Here is a 22,137-nt window from a genome sequence, read left to right on the forward strand (position 1 = left end):
TAACAAAAAATGAAACAGTTAAATTTTCAACCAAGTTTTCAAGATAATATTTAAACTTCCAACCAAAAAGATGAAACTTTAATTTACCAAAAATCCTTTATTAGCAAAGTATTTAACTAAAAAAATTAACTTCTTGCCGATAGTTTATTTTTTGACCCAAAAAATATTACTTTTTAACAAAGTTGTTGCATTTTTTTTAAATTATAAAATTTCTAACCAACTAGTAGTAAGAATTTTGTAACTAAACGAGATGTATTCCGAGCTAAAAATATAATATTAAGCTTTTCAAACAAAAGTAATGAAGTTTCAACCAAAATAATTATATTTAATTCAGATCGTTTTGTTTTCCAATAATACAAAAATTAGGTAGTTGAATATACATTAAAAAACAAATTTAATTTAGAAAACCGCATGTTCTACAAAACAGCTAATTTTTTTACCAAGTAGTTGAATTCTCTACCAACTTGTGAAATTATTAAGCCAAGAGGAACAATTTTCTTCAAAACATTTAAATTTCCAACAGTAACAGAAGAATTTAATTTTAACCAAATAGTTAAATTTAAAATTTAAAATTAAGTGGCATTCGATTTAGTTACATTTTAAAAATTTTAACCAAAGAATTAAAATTTTTGGACCAAAAATATGAATTTTCAAAAAAAAAATCATCTTCAATAAAAGATGTTATTTTTCGACCAAAAAAAAATTCAAAATCACCTCCTCCGAAAAAATTGTATGAATCCATACTTATTTTGAAGTGATTATTTTGTGAAAATCCTTGCTAGTTTCATTTTTTTAAAACAATTTTCGGACAAATATCGAGAAAAATTATATGGAATTTTATTTTAAAAGAACACTAGTCCAACTTTTTTTTTTACCCAGGAGTAGAATCAATAAGATAAATTATATACGATTTTTAATGATAAAAAAGTAAAATATAAAACCTATTCAATATTTAATTGGCGAAGGAATTGGTAATACGGCTCCCATCGGAGTATATGCTAGTCAAGCGCTGCTTAACTTTGATGATCAAATACGAAGCCCTGAACAATTACATCTCTCCAAGCGGACATATAAATTAATTTTTTTAATTTAGATATATAAGGAATAAACGTATTTTTCTTTCAAATATTATACACAGTAAATATAAATTTAATACTCTCTAACGGCCAATGTTGCACCTGAGTAACATTAACTATTTTCGTTTTTTCCCATTTTTACATAACGGGCTTAGAATTTCTTAAAATCAATGCGTGTATTAGATCAAGGTGGACTGTTCCGCATCTCGTAAGATGGTTTTGAGCTATTTTATACTCATTGTAAAGCGAGAAATATATTTTAAAAAATTTTAAGAAATTTTGCAAAAGTCTATCAGACAACAACCATACATTGTTCCTGAATTTTTTCAGATAAGTAAATTACAGTTGATAAAGAAAAATATATGGGGTCGTCCCTAAAAACTAGGTTAAGTTAAAAGTTTTTTTTTAAAGCCCAGTATTATATTTTTGATTTGGAATTCATCTTATTTGGTTTAGAGGTAAAACTTTTGTTTAAAAATTGAATTTTTTTGTTGCAAATACAACTATTTTAATAAAAAGTCATATAAATTGGTCAAAAATTCAACTAGTTGGTTGAAATTTTATCCACTTTGTTAAAAAATCATTTTTTTTTCGTTGAAGATTCAGCTCTGTGGCCGAAAATTCTAATTAAAAAAAAAGTTTTTTTTTTGTAATATCGAAAATTCATATCAATTTTGGTTGAAAATTGATTCTTTTTCTTCAGGTTACAATAGGAGCTTTTTTTTTGTTGTTCGCTTTGGTCCAAATTAGGTCGTTCGATTCTTGTTTTTTTTAACAGTAGTTTGCATCAATTTGATTATTGGACGTTAAATAGGATTTTTAATTTGGATTTTAATCCAATTTAAATTTCTTAATTTTGGAAATTTCAACTATTTAGTTTTAAATTAACTTTTTTAAAAGATTCCACTCTTTTGTAGAAAATTTCTTTTTGGATAAAAATTCACTTTTGGAACGAAAATGTATCTTTTTGGTCGAAAATTCCACTATTTGGTAGAGAATTAAGTTTTTGAAAAAAACTCATATTTTCGGGTTGAAAATTTAACAGTTTTGGAGAAAAATTTTAAATGTAGAAACAATGAAACTATTTCATTTTTGCTTAAAAACTAATCTTTTCAGTTAAAAATAATTCAAATTGGTTGAAAATTCAACAATTTTGTGAAAAATCGAACTATTTAATTGAAAATTCACTTTTGGATTGAAAATTCATATTTAGGCTGAAAACTCATGTATTAGGTTAAAACTTAAACTACTTATTTAAAAATTTAACTTCAAAAAGTCATATTTTCGGGTTTAAATGTGTACTGTTTCGTAAAAAAATGTACGGTGTAAAGAATTTTAACCAATTCATTTTGAGTCTAAATAATTCTTTTCTAGTTGAAAATAAAACTATTTGGTTATTTTAAAAAATCACCTATTTAATTAAAAATTCTTGTATTTTGTTCAAGGTTCGCCTTTTAGTAGAAATTTAAGTTTCTTAGTTGAAAATTCATCTTTGTGGGTGAAAAATTCAGCTTATTTAATTATTTTGGTAAAAACTAAATCATTTTTTTACTCATCTTTTTTGGTCGATAATTCAATTGTTTTGCTGAAAATTTGTCCTTTGCGATTTAAATTTTATCTCTTATTGTAGGAAAGTAACCTTTATTAGATGAAAATTCATCTTTCTTAGTTGAAAAAAAACCTTTGTTTTGGAAATGCATCTTTCTAAAAATAATCCTGTATTTGGCGTCAAAATTGAAATATATTGTTAGGAATTTATTCATCTGTTTTATGAATAGAGTACTTTGTTAAAAAAAGCTTTTTTTCTTTGAAGATTCAACTCTGATCGAAAATTTGAATTCAAAAAATTTAATATTGAAAATTCGTTTAAATTTTGGTTGAAAATTAATTTTTTAAACTTAAAATTGAACTACTTCATTTCTGATTGAAAATTTATCTTTATGTGCTTTGTTAAAAATTTGTCTTTTTTAGCAGAAAATTATTTTTTGTTGTTGAAAATGTATCCTTCTTGGCTCAAATTGCAACCGTTTGGTCGAAGATTTATGTCGGGAATTAAAAATTAAAGTATCTAACGTAAATTAATTTTTTTTTATTTAACTTTTGTAGAAAATTTCGCTCTTGACCTAAAAAAATATTATACCCGAATTCGGGTATAAAATTGATCTCTTTGGCCAAAAATTGAACTATTTGGTAGAAAATTAATTTTTGGAAAAATTCATATTTTTAGGTTAAAAATTCAATAGCTTTGCAGAAAAAATTTAAAATGGGAAAAAATGTAAGTATTCCATTTTTGGTTGAAAATTATTCTTTTTTGGTTGAAGATACAACTGTCTTATATAAATTTGCCTTTTTTGCTTTAAAATTTAAGCATTTTGTGAAAAATGCAATTATTTTATTTCTAATGCAACTTTTTGGTTTAAAACTAATTTTCTGTTGTTCAAAATTCTTTTCGGGTTAAAAAATTATTTCTTTTGATATAAAATAAAATCTTCATTGCTTTAGAAACAGTGCATACATTATTGGGGGGGGGGGGCAACTGCGTTTTTAGTGTGGGAGGGGGTCGAAATAGATCAAAATTGGTAACGTAGTTGATGGGTGGCCCCTAAAAATCGTGAAAAAGCTTTTTGTAAATAATTTGTAATATTCAAACTTTAATATTTTTAAAAGAATTCGAAAAGAAATTTCGAAAATAATTGCTTCCAAGACAGTAGCATTTAGATATGCGGAACCAATCGCCGAAATGGAGAAGAGGGTAGGCACTGAAAAGGGGAAAAAAATTTCACGAACTCCTTTCTCAGGACAGCTGTTGAATAATTACTTCGATTCCTAAATTAAAAACTCTTCTTGATAAATAAGGTTTAAAAAAAGATTCGACGATTCGATCATTTTATTTAAAAATAATCAAATTAATTCACACATGTCATGAGAAGTTAAATTATGTTGAATCAAAAGTATTTTACTGTGACAATTTTTATTAAGCCATATCTGCAAATTAATGTTAATTATTTTACCAAGAATTAGTTCCTACTTCTTATAATTATTGAAGAAAATAATAAACAAATTATTGTCAATATTAATAAATTAATAACTAAATTTACAAAAATAAACGTAAATGCTATACAAAATAATTTCATTAACAAAACAATAGTACATTAAATTGTTAAAGGAGTTAAAAATAATATAAATATTAGAAAGATTTACAAAATGAGATTTAAATATTAATAATAATAATCCAAAATCAGCATGAAGTTTATTCACGGAGATAGTTTTTTATTTCTGTTTCTTGAAATCTATTTGCCTTATTATTTAAAGAAAAGCACATAAATAAAAAAGAAAATGATCATTTTCAATTAATAATATTTATGTAATTTTTCAGAATTAATTTTAAATTTTGAAATTATACAACAAAATGAAATTAATAATTGAAAACTATTGTTTTTTAAATAAATATATTGGACATTTCACTTATCATGTTTTTTTAATTTTCTTTTACAGTTGATAAGTTTTCCATTTTTTAATTGTTAAAATACTTTTTTCTCTGAGCTCATTTAATTTTTTCAATTTTATGAATTCCTTAAATTCCCTTAATGCTCAGAAATTTCAGAAATTCTCTAAAGTTTTTGAATATTTGCAATTTTCTGAATTTCTGAAAATCTCTGAATTTCTGAAAATCTTTGAATTCCTTGAATTCCCTGAAATCCTTGCATTTCTTGAATGTCCTTAATTAATTAAATATTTTGAATTCCTTAAGTATTCGTGATTCTCTGAAATCTTTGAATATTCTGAATCTATAATATTCTTTGAATTCTCTGAATACCCTGAATTTCTTGAATTCTCATAATTTTCTGGACTCCTTGAATTCCCGGAATTCTATAAACTCTTTTAATTTAATTTCATAAATTTGAATTCCTTTAATGTTCTGAAACCGCTAAAATTTGCTGCATTATTGAATTCCGTAAAAGCTAGTAATTCCCTGAAATTCTCTGAATTTATTGAATATCCTGATATTATTGCTTTCTCTGAAATTCTTGATTTCTCTAAATTTTTTCAATATTCTGAATTCTCTTAATTTCTTCAATTTCGTAAACGCTGTAAAATCCTTGAAATTTTTGAATCCCCTGAATCCTGAATAATTCTTAAATTCTCTTAATGGCCTGAATTCCATGAATTTCCCGAATTCAGAAACTTTAGGGAATTCCTTAAATTCTTTAAATTTCTCGAATTCCTGAAATATTCTGAATACTTTGAAATCCCTGAATTTCTTTGAATTACTGAAATATTCTGAATTCTCTGAAATCCTAGAGTATTCTGAATCCAATGATTTCCTGGAATATTATAATATAATTAATTATATATAATTACTTTATTTTTAAATAATACGCAGAATTATTTATAAACTTCTAAATTCTTTTGCAATAATCAGTCGAACTTTTTTTGTCAATTTTATAACTTTGTATGGCATAACTTACTATGGCATAGTATATTAAAGTTTATATTAACCACCATCAAAGTAGGAAAAAGCAACTTTTTTGGACAAAAATAGACCCTTGGTTCAATTGTTTACTGATTTTTCTTTTTTGTTAAAAATTACTGTCTTTCAGGTATAACTAACGACTGCGAACATTTAACTTTCAGTAAACAAAAATTTTTTATTTAAGAACAAAGTTTAAACATTTGTTTGGTTAACTTTTCAGTGTTACCATTTCTCTCAGGATTTTCAAATGTGTTAATACAAATCATAAACCATATTAATTATTAACTGACAATAAATTCTAGCAGGACAGAGTAAGAAAAATTGTTTATAATGTTATAAGCAAACTTTTGAATAAAAGTAATTTTTTCGTGATACGCAATAATTTGCTATAATAAGCAATTTTTTAATTAAATACACATTTTAACAATTTTTTATAAATAGACCTTATTTGTTTGTCGACATAAACTATAAATTCCTTTTGAAGGAATTTTTTAAATCATATTTTTATAGTAAAAAAAAATGTTATATATATAATTTTTATAAATAAATGCACATTTGCAATATTTTCTCATAAATTGGCTTTTTTTCGAAATGAACTATAAATGTTTTACCACATTCTGTTATATTTTTTATAATGATAATAGTTTGTTTTTAAATGTATATAAAAAGAATTTTTATATTAAGATTTTAAAGAAATTTATTCTATTTTATAGGATTTTATAAAATATTAGGAAAAATTCAAATCCTTTTAAAAAATGTTTAGAACTTTTAGAAGTTTGGAAGAAATCAAGAAATATTTGACCAATTTTCGGAACTGTTTCTACATTTTTAAATGTTTCTTTTCTGTCTGAAACGTATGAAAATTCTTAAAATATTTTTAACAAACTCGATTTTTTCTTAAAAATTTGAAGAATCAATCAAGATGTAAAAAATGTTCCTTATAATCCTATAAATTTACCGAGAAGCTTAAAGAAAATTTTTATTTATTCTCTTGCATCCTTTAGAAATTATTTTAAATCTTCTAAATTTAATTTTTAAATCTTTAAAGCTGTAAATGTCTAAAAATTCTGTTAAATCTCTTCAATTTTACTAAATATTTCTTGAATTTACTTGATTTATTTTATTTTTTATTTTTTAATGTTACCAAATTGAAAAATTTTGCTTTACAATTTTCTATACTCGTTTTAGAAATTTTAGGAAATTGTTTGATATATTCTAAAACGTTTTTGAATGTTCTCTTAAAGAAAATTTAAATGAAAAATAAGAAAATTTTTTTTAAATTTTCACACGAATGTTAGGAAAATTCTTCCTTTTTTTAAATCTGTTCAGACCTTCTAAACCTTCTCATCTTTAAAAATTATTTAAATGTTTTCTGATTTTTTTTTAATTAAATACGTAATTCAGTACATGATTTAATTACCTAATTCAATTAATTTGAAAATCTGAAGAAAAAAATAACATCACTGAAAATTTGTAAAAAAAGTTAAAATTTTGTTGCTAAACAACAAACTTTTGTTTAACCAGAGTGAGAGAGCAAAAAAATGTTGGCCTAGTCTTTTGTTTCTTATTTAAATTCACATTTACATTGAATACGTAATTCAATAAATTATTCAATTAACTGATTTAATAAATTTGTGAGTCTCAAAGAAATAGCTTCACTGAAACTTTATTTTTAAAAAAGTTCAAAACATTGTTGCTAAAGAACAAACTTTTTCTTGTTCAACGTAAAAGAGCAAAAAAAAAGTTGTCTTAGTCCTTTGACTATTATTTATATTCGAATTTAAATTGAATACGTAATTCTGTAAATGATTTAATTAACTGATTTAATAAATTGAAAAATTTCAAAAGAAAAGGTATCAATGAAAATTTATAAAAAAAGTTAAAAACATTGTTGCTAAATAACAAACTGTTTCTTAGCCAGAATGAAAGAGCAAAAAATGTTGTTTTAGTCTCTTGTCTCTTATTCAAATTCACATTCACATTGAACACGTAATTCAATAAATTATTCAATTAACTGATTTAATAAATTTGGAAATATCAAAAGAAACGATATCACTGAAAACTTGTAAAAAAGTTAAAAACATTGTTGCTAAATAACAAACTTTTTCTTAGTCAGAGTAAAAGAGCAAAAAAAGGCTTATTCTTACGTCTCTTAGTTATATTCACGTTTACATTGAATACGTAATTCTATCAATGATTCAATGACCTTATTCAAAAATTTTGAAAATGTCAAAAGAAATGGTATCACTGAAAAGTTGTAAAGAAAGTCAAAACTTTGTTGCTAAATACCAAAATTTTATTTAGTCAGAGTAAAAGAGCAAAAAAAATGTTGTCTTAGTAATTTGTGTCTTATTGATATTCACATTTACATTAAATAATATACGAAATTCAATAAATGATTCAATAAATTTGAAAATCTCAAAAGAAATGGTATTACTGAAAATGTATGAAAAAAGTTAAACAAATTTCTTGCCAATAACAAACTTTTACTTAGTCAAAGTGAAAGAGCAAAAAAATGTTGTCTTAGTATTTTGTCTCTTATTTAAATTCACATTTACATTGAATACCTAATTTAATAAATGATTCAATGAGCTGATTCAATTAATTTAAAAATCTGAAAAAATAATATCACTGAAAAGTTGTAAAAAAAAGTTTGAATTTTGTTGCTAAATAAAAAACTTTTGTTTAGTCAGAGTGAAAGAGAAAAAAAATGTTGTCTTAGTATTTTGTCTCTTATTTAAATTCACATTTACATTGAATACGTAATTTAATAAATTATTCAATGACCTAATTTAATAAATTTAAAAATCTGAAATAATGATATCACTGAAAAGTTGTAAAAAAAAGTTTGAATTTTGTTGCTAAATAGCCAACTTTTGTTTAGTCAGAGTGAAAGAGCAAACAAAATGTTGTCTAAGTATTTTGTCTCCTAGTTAAACTCACATTTACATTGAATACGTAATTTAATAAATTATTCTATGACCTAATTCAATAAATTTGAAAATCTCAAAAGAAATGGTATCACTGAAAAGTTATATAAAAAAAGAAGTTATAAAAAAACTTTGTTGCTAAATAACAAACTTTTCTTAAGTCAGAGTAAAAGAGCAAAAAAAATGTTGTCTTAGTCTTTCGTCTCTTATTTAAATTCACATTTACATTGAATACTTAATTTAATAAATGATTCAAAGACCTAATTCAATAAATTAAAAAATCTGAAAAAAATGATATCACTGAAAAGTTGTAAAAAAAAGTTTGAATTTTGTTGCTAAATAGCCAACTTTTGTTTAGTCAGAGTGAAAGAGCAAAAAAAATGTTGTCTTAGTATTTTGTCTCATATTCAAATTCAGATTTACATTGAATACGTAATTTAATAAATGATTCAATGACCTAATTCAATCAATTTGAAAATCTTAAAAGAAATGGTATCACTGAAAAGTTATAAAAACAGAAGTTATAAAAAAAACTTTGTTGCTATATAACAAACTTTTCTTAAGTCAGAGTAAAAGAGCAAAAAAAATGTTGTCTTAGTCTTTTGTCTCTTATTTAAATTCACATTTACGTTGAATACGTAATTTAATAAATGATTCAATGACCTAATTCAATCAATTTGAAAATCTTAAAAGAAATGGTATCACTGAAAAGTTATAAAAACAGAAGTTATAAAAAAAACTTTGTTGCTAAATAACAAACTTTTCTTAAGTCACAGTAAAAGAGCAAAAAAAAACGTTGTCTTAGTCCTTTGTCTCTTATTTAAATTAACATTTACATTGAATACGTAATTTAATAAATTATTCAATGGCCTAATTTAATAAATTTAAAAATCTGAAAAAACTGGTATCAGTGAAAAGTTATAAAAAAAACTTTGTTGCTAAATAACAAACTTTTCTTAAGTCAGAGTAAAAGAGCATAAAAAATTTTGTCTTAGTCTTTTGTCTCTTATTTATATTCACATTTACATTGAATACGTAAGGAGTTAGCATAGGCATTCAAATTATGCAGCAGTGGAGCGAAGCCGCAAAAAAGTTTCAATTCAATTCAATTGCTAAGACGCGAAGCAGGAAAACCAATACTTCTCCGCGTGCCGGCCATGATGGATTACTGGAGCTATGGGAAACTATCTGTCAAGCACAATATCGACCCTCGCCCTCTTCGTCCGACCCCCGCGACACGGGGTCGGCTCCCTTTACTTCGCCACAGTTGCCATTTCTAGAATGTATGCTCAACACGAGAATTAGGGTGGGTCGAAAAAAATTCAAAATAATTAGATTCATCGATAATAGAACTGAAAATTTTCTTTATCACGTTACACACAATTTTTTTTTTTTAATTTCAATTTTTGTCGTAGTAGGGTAAACGTTAAAGTGATTGGCTACTTAAGGAATTACTTTCGTTTCAAAATACCATAGTAAGTTAAGCGATAAAAATAGTAAACCATTTGTATTTAAAGAAATGGACAAAAGTGTGAAAAACAATTATTCGCCACAACTGTATAGCGATTATCATAAGTCATAGGACAATGATTGGCCACTGAAATTCTGTCATTGACTAATTTGTATAATGATTGGCCAAAGCCTAAAACTGTTTTTGACAGTTTCAAACAAATATTTATTGGTAAACTATTATATTTATATTGTATAAAAAATAAAAAGTTAAAACAATTTTGAATGGATTTTTGCTAATCATTATGTTTCCGCTTTATTCACGATGACAATGATTGGCCACCAATTTAAGATTCATCGATAACAGCAATGAAAATCCTCTTTGTCACATTACAAACCATTTTTTTTATTTTAATTTTTGTCGTAATAGGATAAACGTTACAATGATTGGCTATACTTAATGAATTATTTCAGTTTCAAAATATCATCGTAAGTTAAGCGTTAAAAGAAATGAACAAAAATGTTTAAAAAACAATTATTGGACACAATAGTATAGCGATTAGCATATGTCATAGGAGAATTATTGACCCCTGAACTGTTCTACAATACAGGCATTGGCCTCTAAGTTGTATAATGATTGGCCAAAGCCAAAAATTGCTTTTGACAGTTTTCAAAAATCATTATTCATTGCCAAACTATTACATTCAGTGTATAGAAAATAAAAAGTTAAAACAATTTTGAATAAATTTCAGCAAAGATATTAATCATTTGCGTTTGAAATATTTTTGCTAATTCTTATGTTCCTGCTTTATTCACGATGACAATTGGCCCCCAATTCAAGATTCATCATCAATAGCTGAAAAGTTTCTTTGTTACATGACAAACATTTATACAACAAAAAAAAATATAGCCATAAATATATATAGCCACAAAGACATAACGATTTTCATAGGCCAATGATTGTATAATTGGCCACTGACACGGTGTGAAATACAGTCATGGGCCTCTAAATTGTATAATGATTGGACAAATAGAAAAACTGTTTTGATTTTTTTTACATCATTAGCTTAATCCATAAACTTTGTAACAATTTTGAATGCATTTTTTCAAAAATATTAGTTATTTCATGTCCAGATATTGTGGCTTATCGTGGTATTTCCGCTTTATTCACGATAACAATGATTGGACATTCATTTAAGAATCATCGGTAATAGCAATAGAAATTTTCTTCGTCACATTACAATTTTGTTTTAATTTAAATTTATTGGTTAATTTAATTTATCAATTCATTATATACCGCATTAAAATAAGTAGTATATCATTTATAATTGGAGAAATAAAAAATAATGTCAAAAACATCATTATTAGCCACAGCGACATAGCGAGTAGTATAGGCCAATTGTATGAGCCAAAGTGGCGAAATATTATATTCATAGTGCATACCGAATAAAAACAGTAAAAATTTATTTTTGTAAAGATATTAGTCATTTGCATTTTAGATATTGTACCTAATCATTATGTTTTCGCTTTATTCATGATGACAATGATTGGCTACCCATTTATCAACATTCCAAATTCAATTGAAATCTTAAAGTTTTTAATTAAATCTATCGAAACAAAATTTTTTTAATTCATTAAACGGATATCCTAACCTCAACAGCTTTTCTTTGAAATTCCTTATTCATTCAACATCATAGCTTTATTTACTCTGGCATTTAAACGCACAATACGTTACGGAATTGTTTCTGCTTCTATCTGGACTATTTATTATTAGTCGTATTTCTGATTATTATTTTATTTTAAAACATTTAAATAAGGTGTTTAATAATTGAAGGGGGGAATATTGCGCCGATTACCCTATAATATCTCAAAGAATGATGAAAAATACAATTTTGTTTATTAGTACCTAAAGTTGCAAAAAAAATGTTTTTGGGTATTTTATTTTTTATGAATCTAGAAACATGAGCCATTTCTATAAAAGATTAGTAAAAATCTCTTCACACAAAATCCGTTATGGAAGTGAATAAAGAAAAATTTTATTTGAAATATGGCGAAATATGCACGTGTGTCAATTTGTACTTAAAGTTGCAAAACAAAATTTTGTTATGCCCTTTTTCTATTCTTTGCATATCCTGTGTAAACCGTATTTACGGATCCATAAATAAATAAAAATAAATCTTTTTTTCAATGTTTTTCTTCAGGGTTTATTGAAGTGAATAATCATAATCGAAAAAAAAGAATTCTCGTCTAAATATTAATAATTTATTTTAATTTATTTATATATAATATATACAATATTTGAAAAATGACAAAATATGCACTTTTGTTTATATTGTACCTAAAGTTAAAAAATGATTTTAAGTTAAAAAGCGTTTTTTATACTCTTTTTAATAAGCTGCAAAGAAAATATTTTTTCTTATTTTGACCGATTTTTTCAGTTTTCGTGAGGGAATTAAATTTGTTTTCAAATTCAATTTAACATAATATATTTATAATAATGAATTTAATTATTTTAATGAATAAAATAAATATATTTTAAATTATTAATGAATTCAATTTAAATCTATCAAAGAGATAATAAAAAACTGCTTTTTGGCAACTTTAGGTACAAATTAAGAAAATTGATTTTTAAAAACTTTTTTCCGATAAATTTATTTCTTCACATAAATTTTACAAATAAATTAAAGAAGAATATTCTTAACTCGAAAAATATCTTCTGTTCTGTATATAAATTTCAAAATTCCAATTTTTGGAGAATTGAAACCATTTTCTATGGGCCAAAAAATTAGGTTTAATTTTATTTAAGTACAGATTTTGTTAGTAAATAAAAATATTAAATTACAATTTAAAAGATTGTGATCAAGTCAGAACTTTCATCAAATGCTTTAAAAAATCAATTCTTTTGATTTTCTCAAAGCTTAAAAAATGTAAAGTACATGGACACATTTGTTTATAAATGTATGCAGTTAACACACTCAAAAAAACTTGTTTTTGCACTTTGTAACAAGTTCTAAGCTGGAAATAATATTTTTGTATTACATAATTTTATTTCATCATTCACTACCGAAAAATGCATGCAAAAAAGTCCAAACTGATTTTTTGACCCTTTTTGGAAATTTTTTAAAATTTTGGAAATACATAAAAATACAAGTCATACAATATTTAAGTGTAACGGAATTTAAAAATAATTTTAACCATTTTTATTCTTGTAATTTGTTTAAATATTTCAGATACGGAAAAGCTAAGGAGCATTAGATTTTGCGGAAAAAATGGCAAAAAGGATTGCATTTTTAAATAAAATTTTATAACAAAAATTGTTTAAAGAGCTTGAAAATATTCTTTCACTTAAAAAATCATTTAATATTTTATCTGCTATTATAGTTTTTCAAGGATTTCAGGAAGAAGTAATTTTTTTATAGATTTTCAAACAAAATTTAATTTAAATTTTTCAATTTCAAGGCTTCTATTTGTGTTATAATATATTTTGAGCAATACATTTCTTGAGAATTATAATCTTTGTTCATTTATTTTTTTAACAAGTCTTGAATGTACTTTCTCATTGTTCTGTAAAAAAAATAATTCGAGTTTTGAGAACGTTTTTTTGGCTTTACCAAAAATGTTTTTCGTGGACCTTTCATGTAGTTCTGTCGTAATTATAGTGCCAGAAGAATATATTATTATTAATTTATTTTTTTATTGTATAAAATTCCATCACTTTATGATTTTAATTTTTTATTACTACACTACCAAACACTTAAATATTAATTATATTATTTCTACAGTAACCATCAAATATTTTTAAGAAGCGTATTTCAATCAAATTTTTCGTAATATAAAAAAAATATTTATTCTTTTTAAACGAAAAAAGTGCTTCAAATTTTGCAACAAATAAGCCAAATTTATTTTTAGTTGAAAGTAGACATCATTTAATTCATGCCTATGAAATTGTATAATAATATTAAATTTAAAAATAGCAATCAGAAGAAATATTTTTTCATTCAAAGAATTTTTTGTCTTGTGTCAAAGAAAAATATTGATTGAATTTTAAACAAAGAACAGTTTTTTCATCGCAATAAAATTTCTTTTGAGTTGAACAAATATTTTTGTTTGAAAGAAATGGTTTTTTGTTCCAATAAAAATTTTTGCATAATTCAAAATGATTTGCTTCTTCTTGTAAATATTTTTGGTAAACAAATTTTTTTAATAAAATGATTTCTTTCATTTAAGACAAGTATTTTTCAGAGTGAGCAATGCATTTCTTAATAAGCAACAGTAACCTGTTCGTTATATATTTATAAATAACAATTTTGTTTTAAATAATTTTTGGTATTAAAAAAAGAATAATTTTTAAATTCGGTGGAGTTCAAAAATTCTCAAAAATTGCCTAATACGACGAAGCCAAACTTGATTAGTTTTTGAACTGTGAAAAAAATCATTTTTCGCACTTTTAAACTGAAAAATAGAATTTAAACTTGCGCAAAGTTATACATAAAATTCAGTAACCGAAACTTAAATAGTAAGAATTAAAAAAACGATAGTTTTTAGATATTTCAAATGAGAATTTTGTATTTGATTGTTTAAACATTTATAGTTTAGCTATAAAGTTAAGATTATTATTAAAATTGCACAATTGTAAAGTTCGGTCAATAAAAAAAATATTTTCAATAATTTAATTTTTGGAGGTTCTTTATATAGAACAAATTCACTTTTTTTCGACAATCAATTGGAATGATCATTATGTCCTATCACAAAGATCCTCAAGTCAAAATTTGTTTTCAAATTTGTTATTTTCATTTGCCAAATGGTGTAAGTTTAGACCACTTTAAAATTTAAACCGCTTGAGTTTTTTTGAAATTGTTTAAAATTTACTGTTTAAAACGATAATATAAAAAATAAATATATTAAATAATAAAGTATATTAAGTGAATAATAATAACATAGTTTTAAAGACATTTTAAGTAAATTCAAATATAAATTGAATCAAAGAGCAACTTTCGAAACCTATTTTGAAATTTTGAAACAAATATTTATAAAATATTTCAAGTTCTGTTCAGGCTAAATATTTACAAGTACTTTCCAAAGTTACTCTCCGAAACAATTTGACCTTGAAAAATTTCGTAAATAATTTATTTTTCAGCACGGAAAATATAATATGTTGGGCTTACAATTAATAATGAGAATTACAAATAGTGGACTAGTTTTTCTTTGCCTTATATTAAATATATAAAATTATAATCTATATAAAATATGATTGGATAAATTATTTTAATCTTACCCAAAAAATTGTACTGGCTATTATAGGTCACTAGAAACAGTCTTTTACAGTCAAAGTTTAATTCCAAAGTCTCTTGAGATCATTAAATAAATAAAAAATTATTACGAAAAAATACGAGAAATATTAGTATAAAGATACACAGTTGAAAACGTATCAATATTTGAATGGATTGATTGACTATTGATCCCCTATTATATGCATTACGTGTTTCTAAAAAGTTTTGCTCATATCTGGCAAATTTTTATCACGTTAATATTAAAATTAATTCTAAAAATGCTATTTACACTTGCAAAATATAAATTTCTAGTAGGAACATTTTTTCTACAGCCGAAATTCTTAATTTAAAATATTTCTAACTGCGTACAAATATATTTATTTCATCCCTGAAAAATATTGTTTATAATTTTCTTTAAAAAATAATTTACATGTATTTAGTTTACTTCATTATTTGAGTAACATTCTGTACACTCAAAAAATATTTAGTTCGAAAATTGTGTTGATTTAACCATAGAATGTGGTTATTATATTTACAAAAAATACTTAGTTGCTCGAACCAAATTTTGTGGCTGTTTTAACCAAATATTAGTAAATGAAGCATTTAGTTTATTCAACACTTTTTTTTGTTGAAAATTTTTTGTTTTCTGAGTGTATCGAACGCGCAAGCTACCTGTGGCATTCACCTCGAGAAACTTTCACTTTTCTACGGCCCTATAATGTGCACCTCGAAAGAGTCGATTTCTCGAAAACTGTTTTTCGTTTAATAATATTCAAGAATTATTTCTAAAATTACATTAATAATCCAAAGAATTGCACAACAAAGAAAATTTGTCCAGAATTTTTACAATTTCACTAAACGAAATTTATTACTGCTAAATTATTATTATTAAATTATGATAATTATAAAATCCTTTAAAAGACACTTCTAAAACAAATCAAGGAAAATTTAATTTAAACTTCTATAATAAATTCTGTTCAAGATTGCTTTCTGAAGCATTTTTTTTTACTAAATCTTGTGATCCGTTTCTTTTATTGTTAAAACACTTTTCAGGAAACTTTCACTTCACTAGTCACAAAACACAATATTGCTCCACACATTTAGTACGTCTTTTTAAACTTAAAATATTTTTTTCATAGAAAAAATAAAGATATTTTGAGGAACGGTATTATACTCGCGCGTTGTGCTTTCGGCCATCTTGAGTCTGTCAGCAGCGCAGCTGTGTCGAATCCCCCACCCCTCTATTCAACCCCTATAACGTTTAACCGCCCCGAATGGTTTCCTCATTCCTATAGCTTTCTGAACATCGTTTGACTTTAAAAACTTTGTGTGGCTAATTCCATCACCTCAATTAATTTTCTTAATTATTTCAGAACTCAGATAGCAATAAGAAAACTGATTTTTTACAAAATAAAAATGATTTTTTTATAAATTAACTAATTGGGTCTAATCAAAAATAACAAAGATAGCTATGCAAATTAGAGAAAACAAAAACTTTGTAATAAAAATGGATTTTTCATTACATAATTTGATCGTTATTTAAATATTATGGTGCGAATATTGAAGGACTGAAAAATGCCGAATAATAAAATTCCTGATACTGTAAATTTCAAAAATTAGAAAATTACCTAAATTATCAAATTGCCGAAATATAAAATTTCCGAATTATAACAACTGAAAAAATGGTTTTTAATCAATATTATTTATTTATTACAATTATAAGAAACAAGTATTTTTATCAATGAAATTTTTTTATTGTTTAAATTTTGGGAAATTAGTGTTTGAATTTGAAATAATAATAAGTGAAAAAATATGCATTTCTGAATTGAAAATTCGGTCTGAAAATGTGATTGACGTTTAAAAAATACAAAAAACGTTCTCGAAAAATAAATGTATAGTTTAAAATTAAATTAAATAAAAATTTGGGGATAAAAGAGTTGAATTCTGTAAAGTTTGTTTGGAAAACATTATTAGATTCGGAAAAAATGTGCGGAGAACTTTTTATAAACACACGTGTTTCTAAATTAATTTTTCAAGACAATTTTATACAATTATTGTTATTTTAGTTTGAGCATTAATTAAAAAATTAAGCATAAAAAGAGAGTTTCTTTGTTAAAAATACTTGATTATTGTATTTGTAATAAATAATATTGAGTATAAAATAATTTTTTTAATAGTATAAATTTGGGAATTGCAGTCTCGGAAATTTTATTTTCAGGATTTTGCAGTCATCCCAATATTAATTTTAAATTTATGCGATCAAAATTTATCCATCCTTAATTAATTTTTTTTGTAGATTTGTGTCACTAAAGAAAATTCGTTAATAATTTAGCAATCTTATCTGAAATATAGAAAAATATGAATATAATTTTATATTAATTCAATATTCTTGATTTAAAAATCTATAGTAGGCTAAACATTAGCGCGTTGGAATCCTAAAAAAGAATTATTAATTTGGAATCGATAAATAATGACAATCAAATAATTTCCCTAAATTATTAAATTCTCGAATGTGAAAATTACCTAACAAATAGTTATTTACGAAAAATTAAAATTCACAAAAAAAAACTACTGGAATATTCATTTCTCAAATCTTAGAACCCGAATTTTAAAATCTTCGAAATTACAGACTTCCTGGCTGTATTAAACTCCTGAAATTTGTATATTTCCGATATTTCAAATTCCCAAAAATTGTAATTTTTCGAATTTTCAAATTCCCGAGGAAAATGTTAATAGTTCACTTAAGAATAAATACTTTATATAAAATAAAAAACTATTCTAACAAAAAAAGCAACTCAATTTTTTGGGAAAAATTTATTATTTTAGGGAGTCTGTTAATTCAGAAATTTACTATATTTCAGAACTTGCAAGTTTCTTATATTCGGGAATTTGAAAATTCAAGCTTTAAAATATCAGGAATTTAAAATTTCCGGAACATTCATTTTCGGTTTGGTAATTATTTTTTCGGTACTTTTCACAAATCTGGGATTTGGGAAATTCCAAAATTATTATGCCATCTCAATTATGCAGCTTTGTTAATAACGCTTAAAAAAATGTTTCTTGTTCGCAGAGTTTCAAATTTTTTTATAGTTTCATTTTTTACAATACTGGAGGTAAGAAACTCTTTCTAACTTTTTCTTTGATTTTAATCAATTATTTTTTAACTGATACTTCCTATTTAATTCACGCCTATTTTCAAAAAAATGTTGTAACATGTTTGTAATTAGGAAAATAATTTTTTGGGTACTGGAAAAATTTCTACTGAAAAAATCAGAAAAAAAATGATCGCCAGGACCCAGGAATCAAAATTAGGACTACAACGAATTTTGGCCTTTTTAATTTTGGAATTTTTTGAATGAAAATATACGGAAAATGTTTATTCACGAAATTTCAAAACCCGAATTTTCAATTTTATGCAAGTAGGAAATTGTCAGAGTTCGAAAATCCAAAAGATTGTGAATTTTCTGGTTTAAAAATATTCGAAAATAGTAAAATACAATCGAAAAAAAGTAATTAATAATCTTCCGGCGGGAATTTATAAATTCGGTAATTGACTATTTTCCGGAATTTTTGAAGTTTCACAAATGTACTATTTTCGGGACTTTAAAATTTAGCAATTTATTATTTTCGGGAATTTGAAAATTCGGATTTTACAATTTCGAGAATAAGTTTTTTCTTGGTTTTATTTTCTGTCAGGAATTAAAAATTTCGAGAATGTTTATTCTTCGGGACATTTTTTTTAAATATAAAAAGGTTGACCAAAATCCTAAAAAAATTGGGAGCCCTTTTCTAGCCTCCAGGAATGTCCATAAAAAATGACACTACAAAAAATGTAAATACTCTGCAAACAGGAAAGTTTTTAAATATTTTTTTCCAGCCCAAGTAATAATTTTCAAATAAATTATAATGTTTAGGTTCCCAATAAACTAATTTTTCGGGTTTAATTGATTTTAAAGTCCAGAATTTTTTAATTTCGACCCACGCTATTGTGTACCTCTTTCAATTTTATTTTAATTTCATAATCTGCATAAAATTCCCTTATTTAAACAAAAACTCTATTTAAAAATCTAAATAAAAAATTCTAATGGCATTACATTAAAAATGCATGACCTTCAGTCTTATCAGTGGAATTTATGTCGTGATTAAATCAAAAGAAGAATTAATTCCCTATGCGCGAAAAAATGCAATAATTTTCAAAAAAAAAAAAAAAAATGAAAAAAGTCATGATGAGATATTAAAATGTGCAACCTAAATATTTTCCTACCCAAGCATTGAATTTGGAAGCAGATCAAATCCGGAAAATCGACTTTTCCGAGTTGCACTTTTAAAGGCTGACTCGTTACCTATTAATCAGCAATATATGAATATTACAGCTCGTGTCAAAATATTTTCAGAGTGACGTGAGCAATAGTTTTGGCCTCTTTGAGTTCCATGAGACCGGCAGGACATCCTGGCAAAATGTGGCGTGAACGCCGAGCTTCGAATACCTGGCGTGGGCTGCTCGGCTGTTTAGCTCATTTAGCCATAAATCATGGCTCTTGCAGGGTCAGCTGCCCGATGTTGGCTTCGCATTCTTGCTTCACGATCCGGTATGAAGTTCCAACTTCGATGGCTGACCGTAGCCTTGTTGACCGTAATCTTGACCCACGTAATTCTGATGCGATTGATGATAATTCAAGTAGGCAGCATGAAGTGGATGTTGCGACTGATGGTGATGATGATGTGCCCCATTCTGGATCGAATTCACTCTACTTTGCATAGTAATCGCTGCATTTTGGTGCATTGCAGTGAGCGCATCTTGATGCAACGAGGTGATTGCATTTTGATGGAGTGACGTGGCTCCACTTTGATGCAGTGGCGTGACTCCATTTTGATGCAACTGTGTGACTCTATTTTGATGCAATGATGTGATTCCATTTTGATGCAATGCTGTGACTCCATTTTGATGCATTGGTGTGACTCTATTTTGATGTAATGGTGTGACTCCATTTTGGTGCAACGGTGTGACTCCACTTTGATGCAATGATGTGACTCCAGTTTGCTGTGGTAAATTTTGCCTGGGTAACATTGTTGGACTAATTGGACTAGTCATCAACAAGGAATCAGATGTTGAGATCATTTCATCAGATGTTGGATCCAAAGAACAGCTTCCTAATTTTCCGTCCTTCTTGGCTTTCATTCGTCTGTTTTGGAACCAGATCTTGATTTGTCGCTCGGTTAGGCACAGGATTTGAGCGATTTCGACCCTACGTCTCCTCGTCAAGTATTTGTTATAATGGAATTCCTTTTCTAATTCGAGAGTTTGATAACGCGTGTAGGTTTGTCTAGTGCGCTTGTTTCCCGATGCAGTCACTTCAGCTATAAGAATATTTAGACAATTCTTACTTATAGAAAAATTTGTTACTTTCAGAAAAAAATCAAGATTATTTTAATTGAAATCACACTAAATCTGAAGGGATCAATTTGATAGCAGTTAAATTGAGACGCAGAACTTTTGATACTTTAGGATTGACTGTAATATTATTTATCAAAAAACTGTTGCAAGTACGATATTTATTCAAGAATTAGATAATAATAAATCAGTGTTCTATATTGTTTTTTATAATAAAATAAGCATTAAAATTTTTTAAGATTATAAGCTAGAAATTAGAAGTTTCAAAGGAATTGACATCAGTGTACAAATTATTCAATTCAAGTGAAAATCCATTTTGATAAAGTTTCCTATATAGCATGTCAAACTGTCAAGCAAACAAATTAATTACAAATAATAAAATTACTCACAGTTAGCCTGACCGGACTTCATCCAAGGGTAATCTGGTCGCACATCATCGCCATAATCACTCATTTCATTAGGACTCCTCTTACCATTGTTGTTATCGTTATAATAAGTTTGTACAGCCTCGAAATTCGAATTCCCACTCGCCAAGGCACAACTTCCATTGTGGTCAAATCCTTGATATTGATAAGAATTTTGATACTGATCCTGGGATCCAGCATCTACAAGAAGTCCAGTCAAAGGCGACGTTCTATCCGAAGAAGAGGATGGGGTGTAGGGTGACAGAGAGGGTATCTCGGACCTCGAAATTTGACCTACTGTGGTGCTTACACATTTTGCGGTTGAACCAGAGTAGTTTTGAGAAACGGCCTCTTTTCCGTGCCTTAAAATAGCCTCAAGTAAACTAGGAGGCTCTGGAGGAGAGGGTTTGTTATCCAAGGGTGGACTATGTTGAGGTTGTTGGGGTTGTTGAGGCATTTGATGATAAGCGGATAGATAAGAACTCTGATCATAGGCTCTTGGGTCACTAATTTGATAAGGCCAATAAGAACTGTCACTATTAGCATAATAGGTAGAACTAGCCATTGTTATTATTATTCAAACACTACAAACACTTTGCACACTATCAATATTATCCTCAAGAACTGTAACTCGTTTGATCTTCTTCAGGTTTTCACTTTAAATCCAATTTGTATTCATAGCTCCACACTTGTAATCACTCACTTTCCTTGAACTTTGAAGGTCTCCTAATTAAAAATAGCACCAAGTCACTAGAAATACGGAAGAGTTTTATATTGCTGAATACTTTTGTGACTAAAACTAGAGCTTTCAAGAAGCATCGTTGGGGTGATGTCCAGTCGCACGCCAGATCGGTTCTGGAAGTGAGTACCGAGTCTCGGCTAAACACGGAGCCGAGGTACAATGAAATGAAATGATTTGTGTCCCTGTGACGATTTCGAGCCTGGGGTCCGTCGGCCGGGCGTCAACGACGGGGGTTCGCGCGTGCCAATGGGCCCCCAAAACTTTCACCGGTTTATTACTTAGAATGGTAGATGCTACGGGGTAAAGTGGAGGTGGAGGGGGTTGCTACCCTCGGTACAGGCTCGAAAAAGTTCGTAGTGAATATAGTATACAGTACACCCTGTAACTATATAGAGTCTAT

General features: G+C 26.3%; 1 protein-coding gene across 1 annotated transcript; it reads right to left on the reverse strand.

The window, feature by feature from the left end:
- Positions 1-19,217: 19,217 nt before the first annotated feature.
- On the reverse strand, positions 19,218-21,859 carry LOC117182226 (homeobox protein HB1-like). The gene is made up of 2 exons (XM_033375309.1): positions 20,981-21,859; positions 19,218-20,557 (listed from the first exon to the last, which is right to left on the reverse strand). The coding sequence occupies exons 1-2, from the start codon at positions 21,558-21,560 to the stop codon at positions 19,779-19,781; spliced, it is 1,359 nt and encodes a 452-aa protein (XP_033231200.1). The 5' UTR covers positions 21,561-21,859; the 3' UTR covers positions 19,218-19,778.
- Between the last annotated feature and the right edge of the window lie 278 nt (positions 21,860-22,137).

Source organism: Belonocnema kinseyi, chromosome 10 (genome assembly GCF_010883055.1).
Source record: "Belonocnema kinseyi isolate 2016_QV_RU_SX_M_011 chromosome 10, B_treatae_v1, whole genome shotgun sequence".
Taxonomy (NCBI): domain Eukaryota; kingdom Metazoa; phylum Arthropoda; class Insecta; order Hymenoptera; family Cynipidae; genus Belonocnema; species Belonocnema kinseyi.

What these genes read in the sequence shown, in the direction of transcription:
- LOC117182226 (XM_033375309.1), bottom strand. Translation starts at nt 21,560, where the DNA reads ATGGCTAGTTCTACCTATTATGCTAATAGTGACAGTTCTTATTGGCCT. An exon ending in GAAGTCCGGTCAGGCTAACT is followed by an intron (nt 20,558 to 20,980) that starts GTGAGTAATTTT and finishes ATATTCTTATAG; the next exon opens with CTGAAGTGACTGCATCGGGA.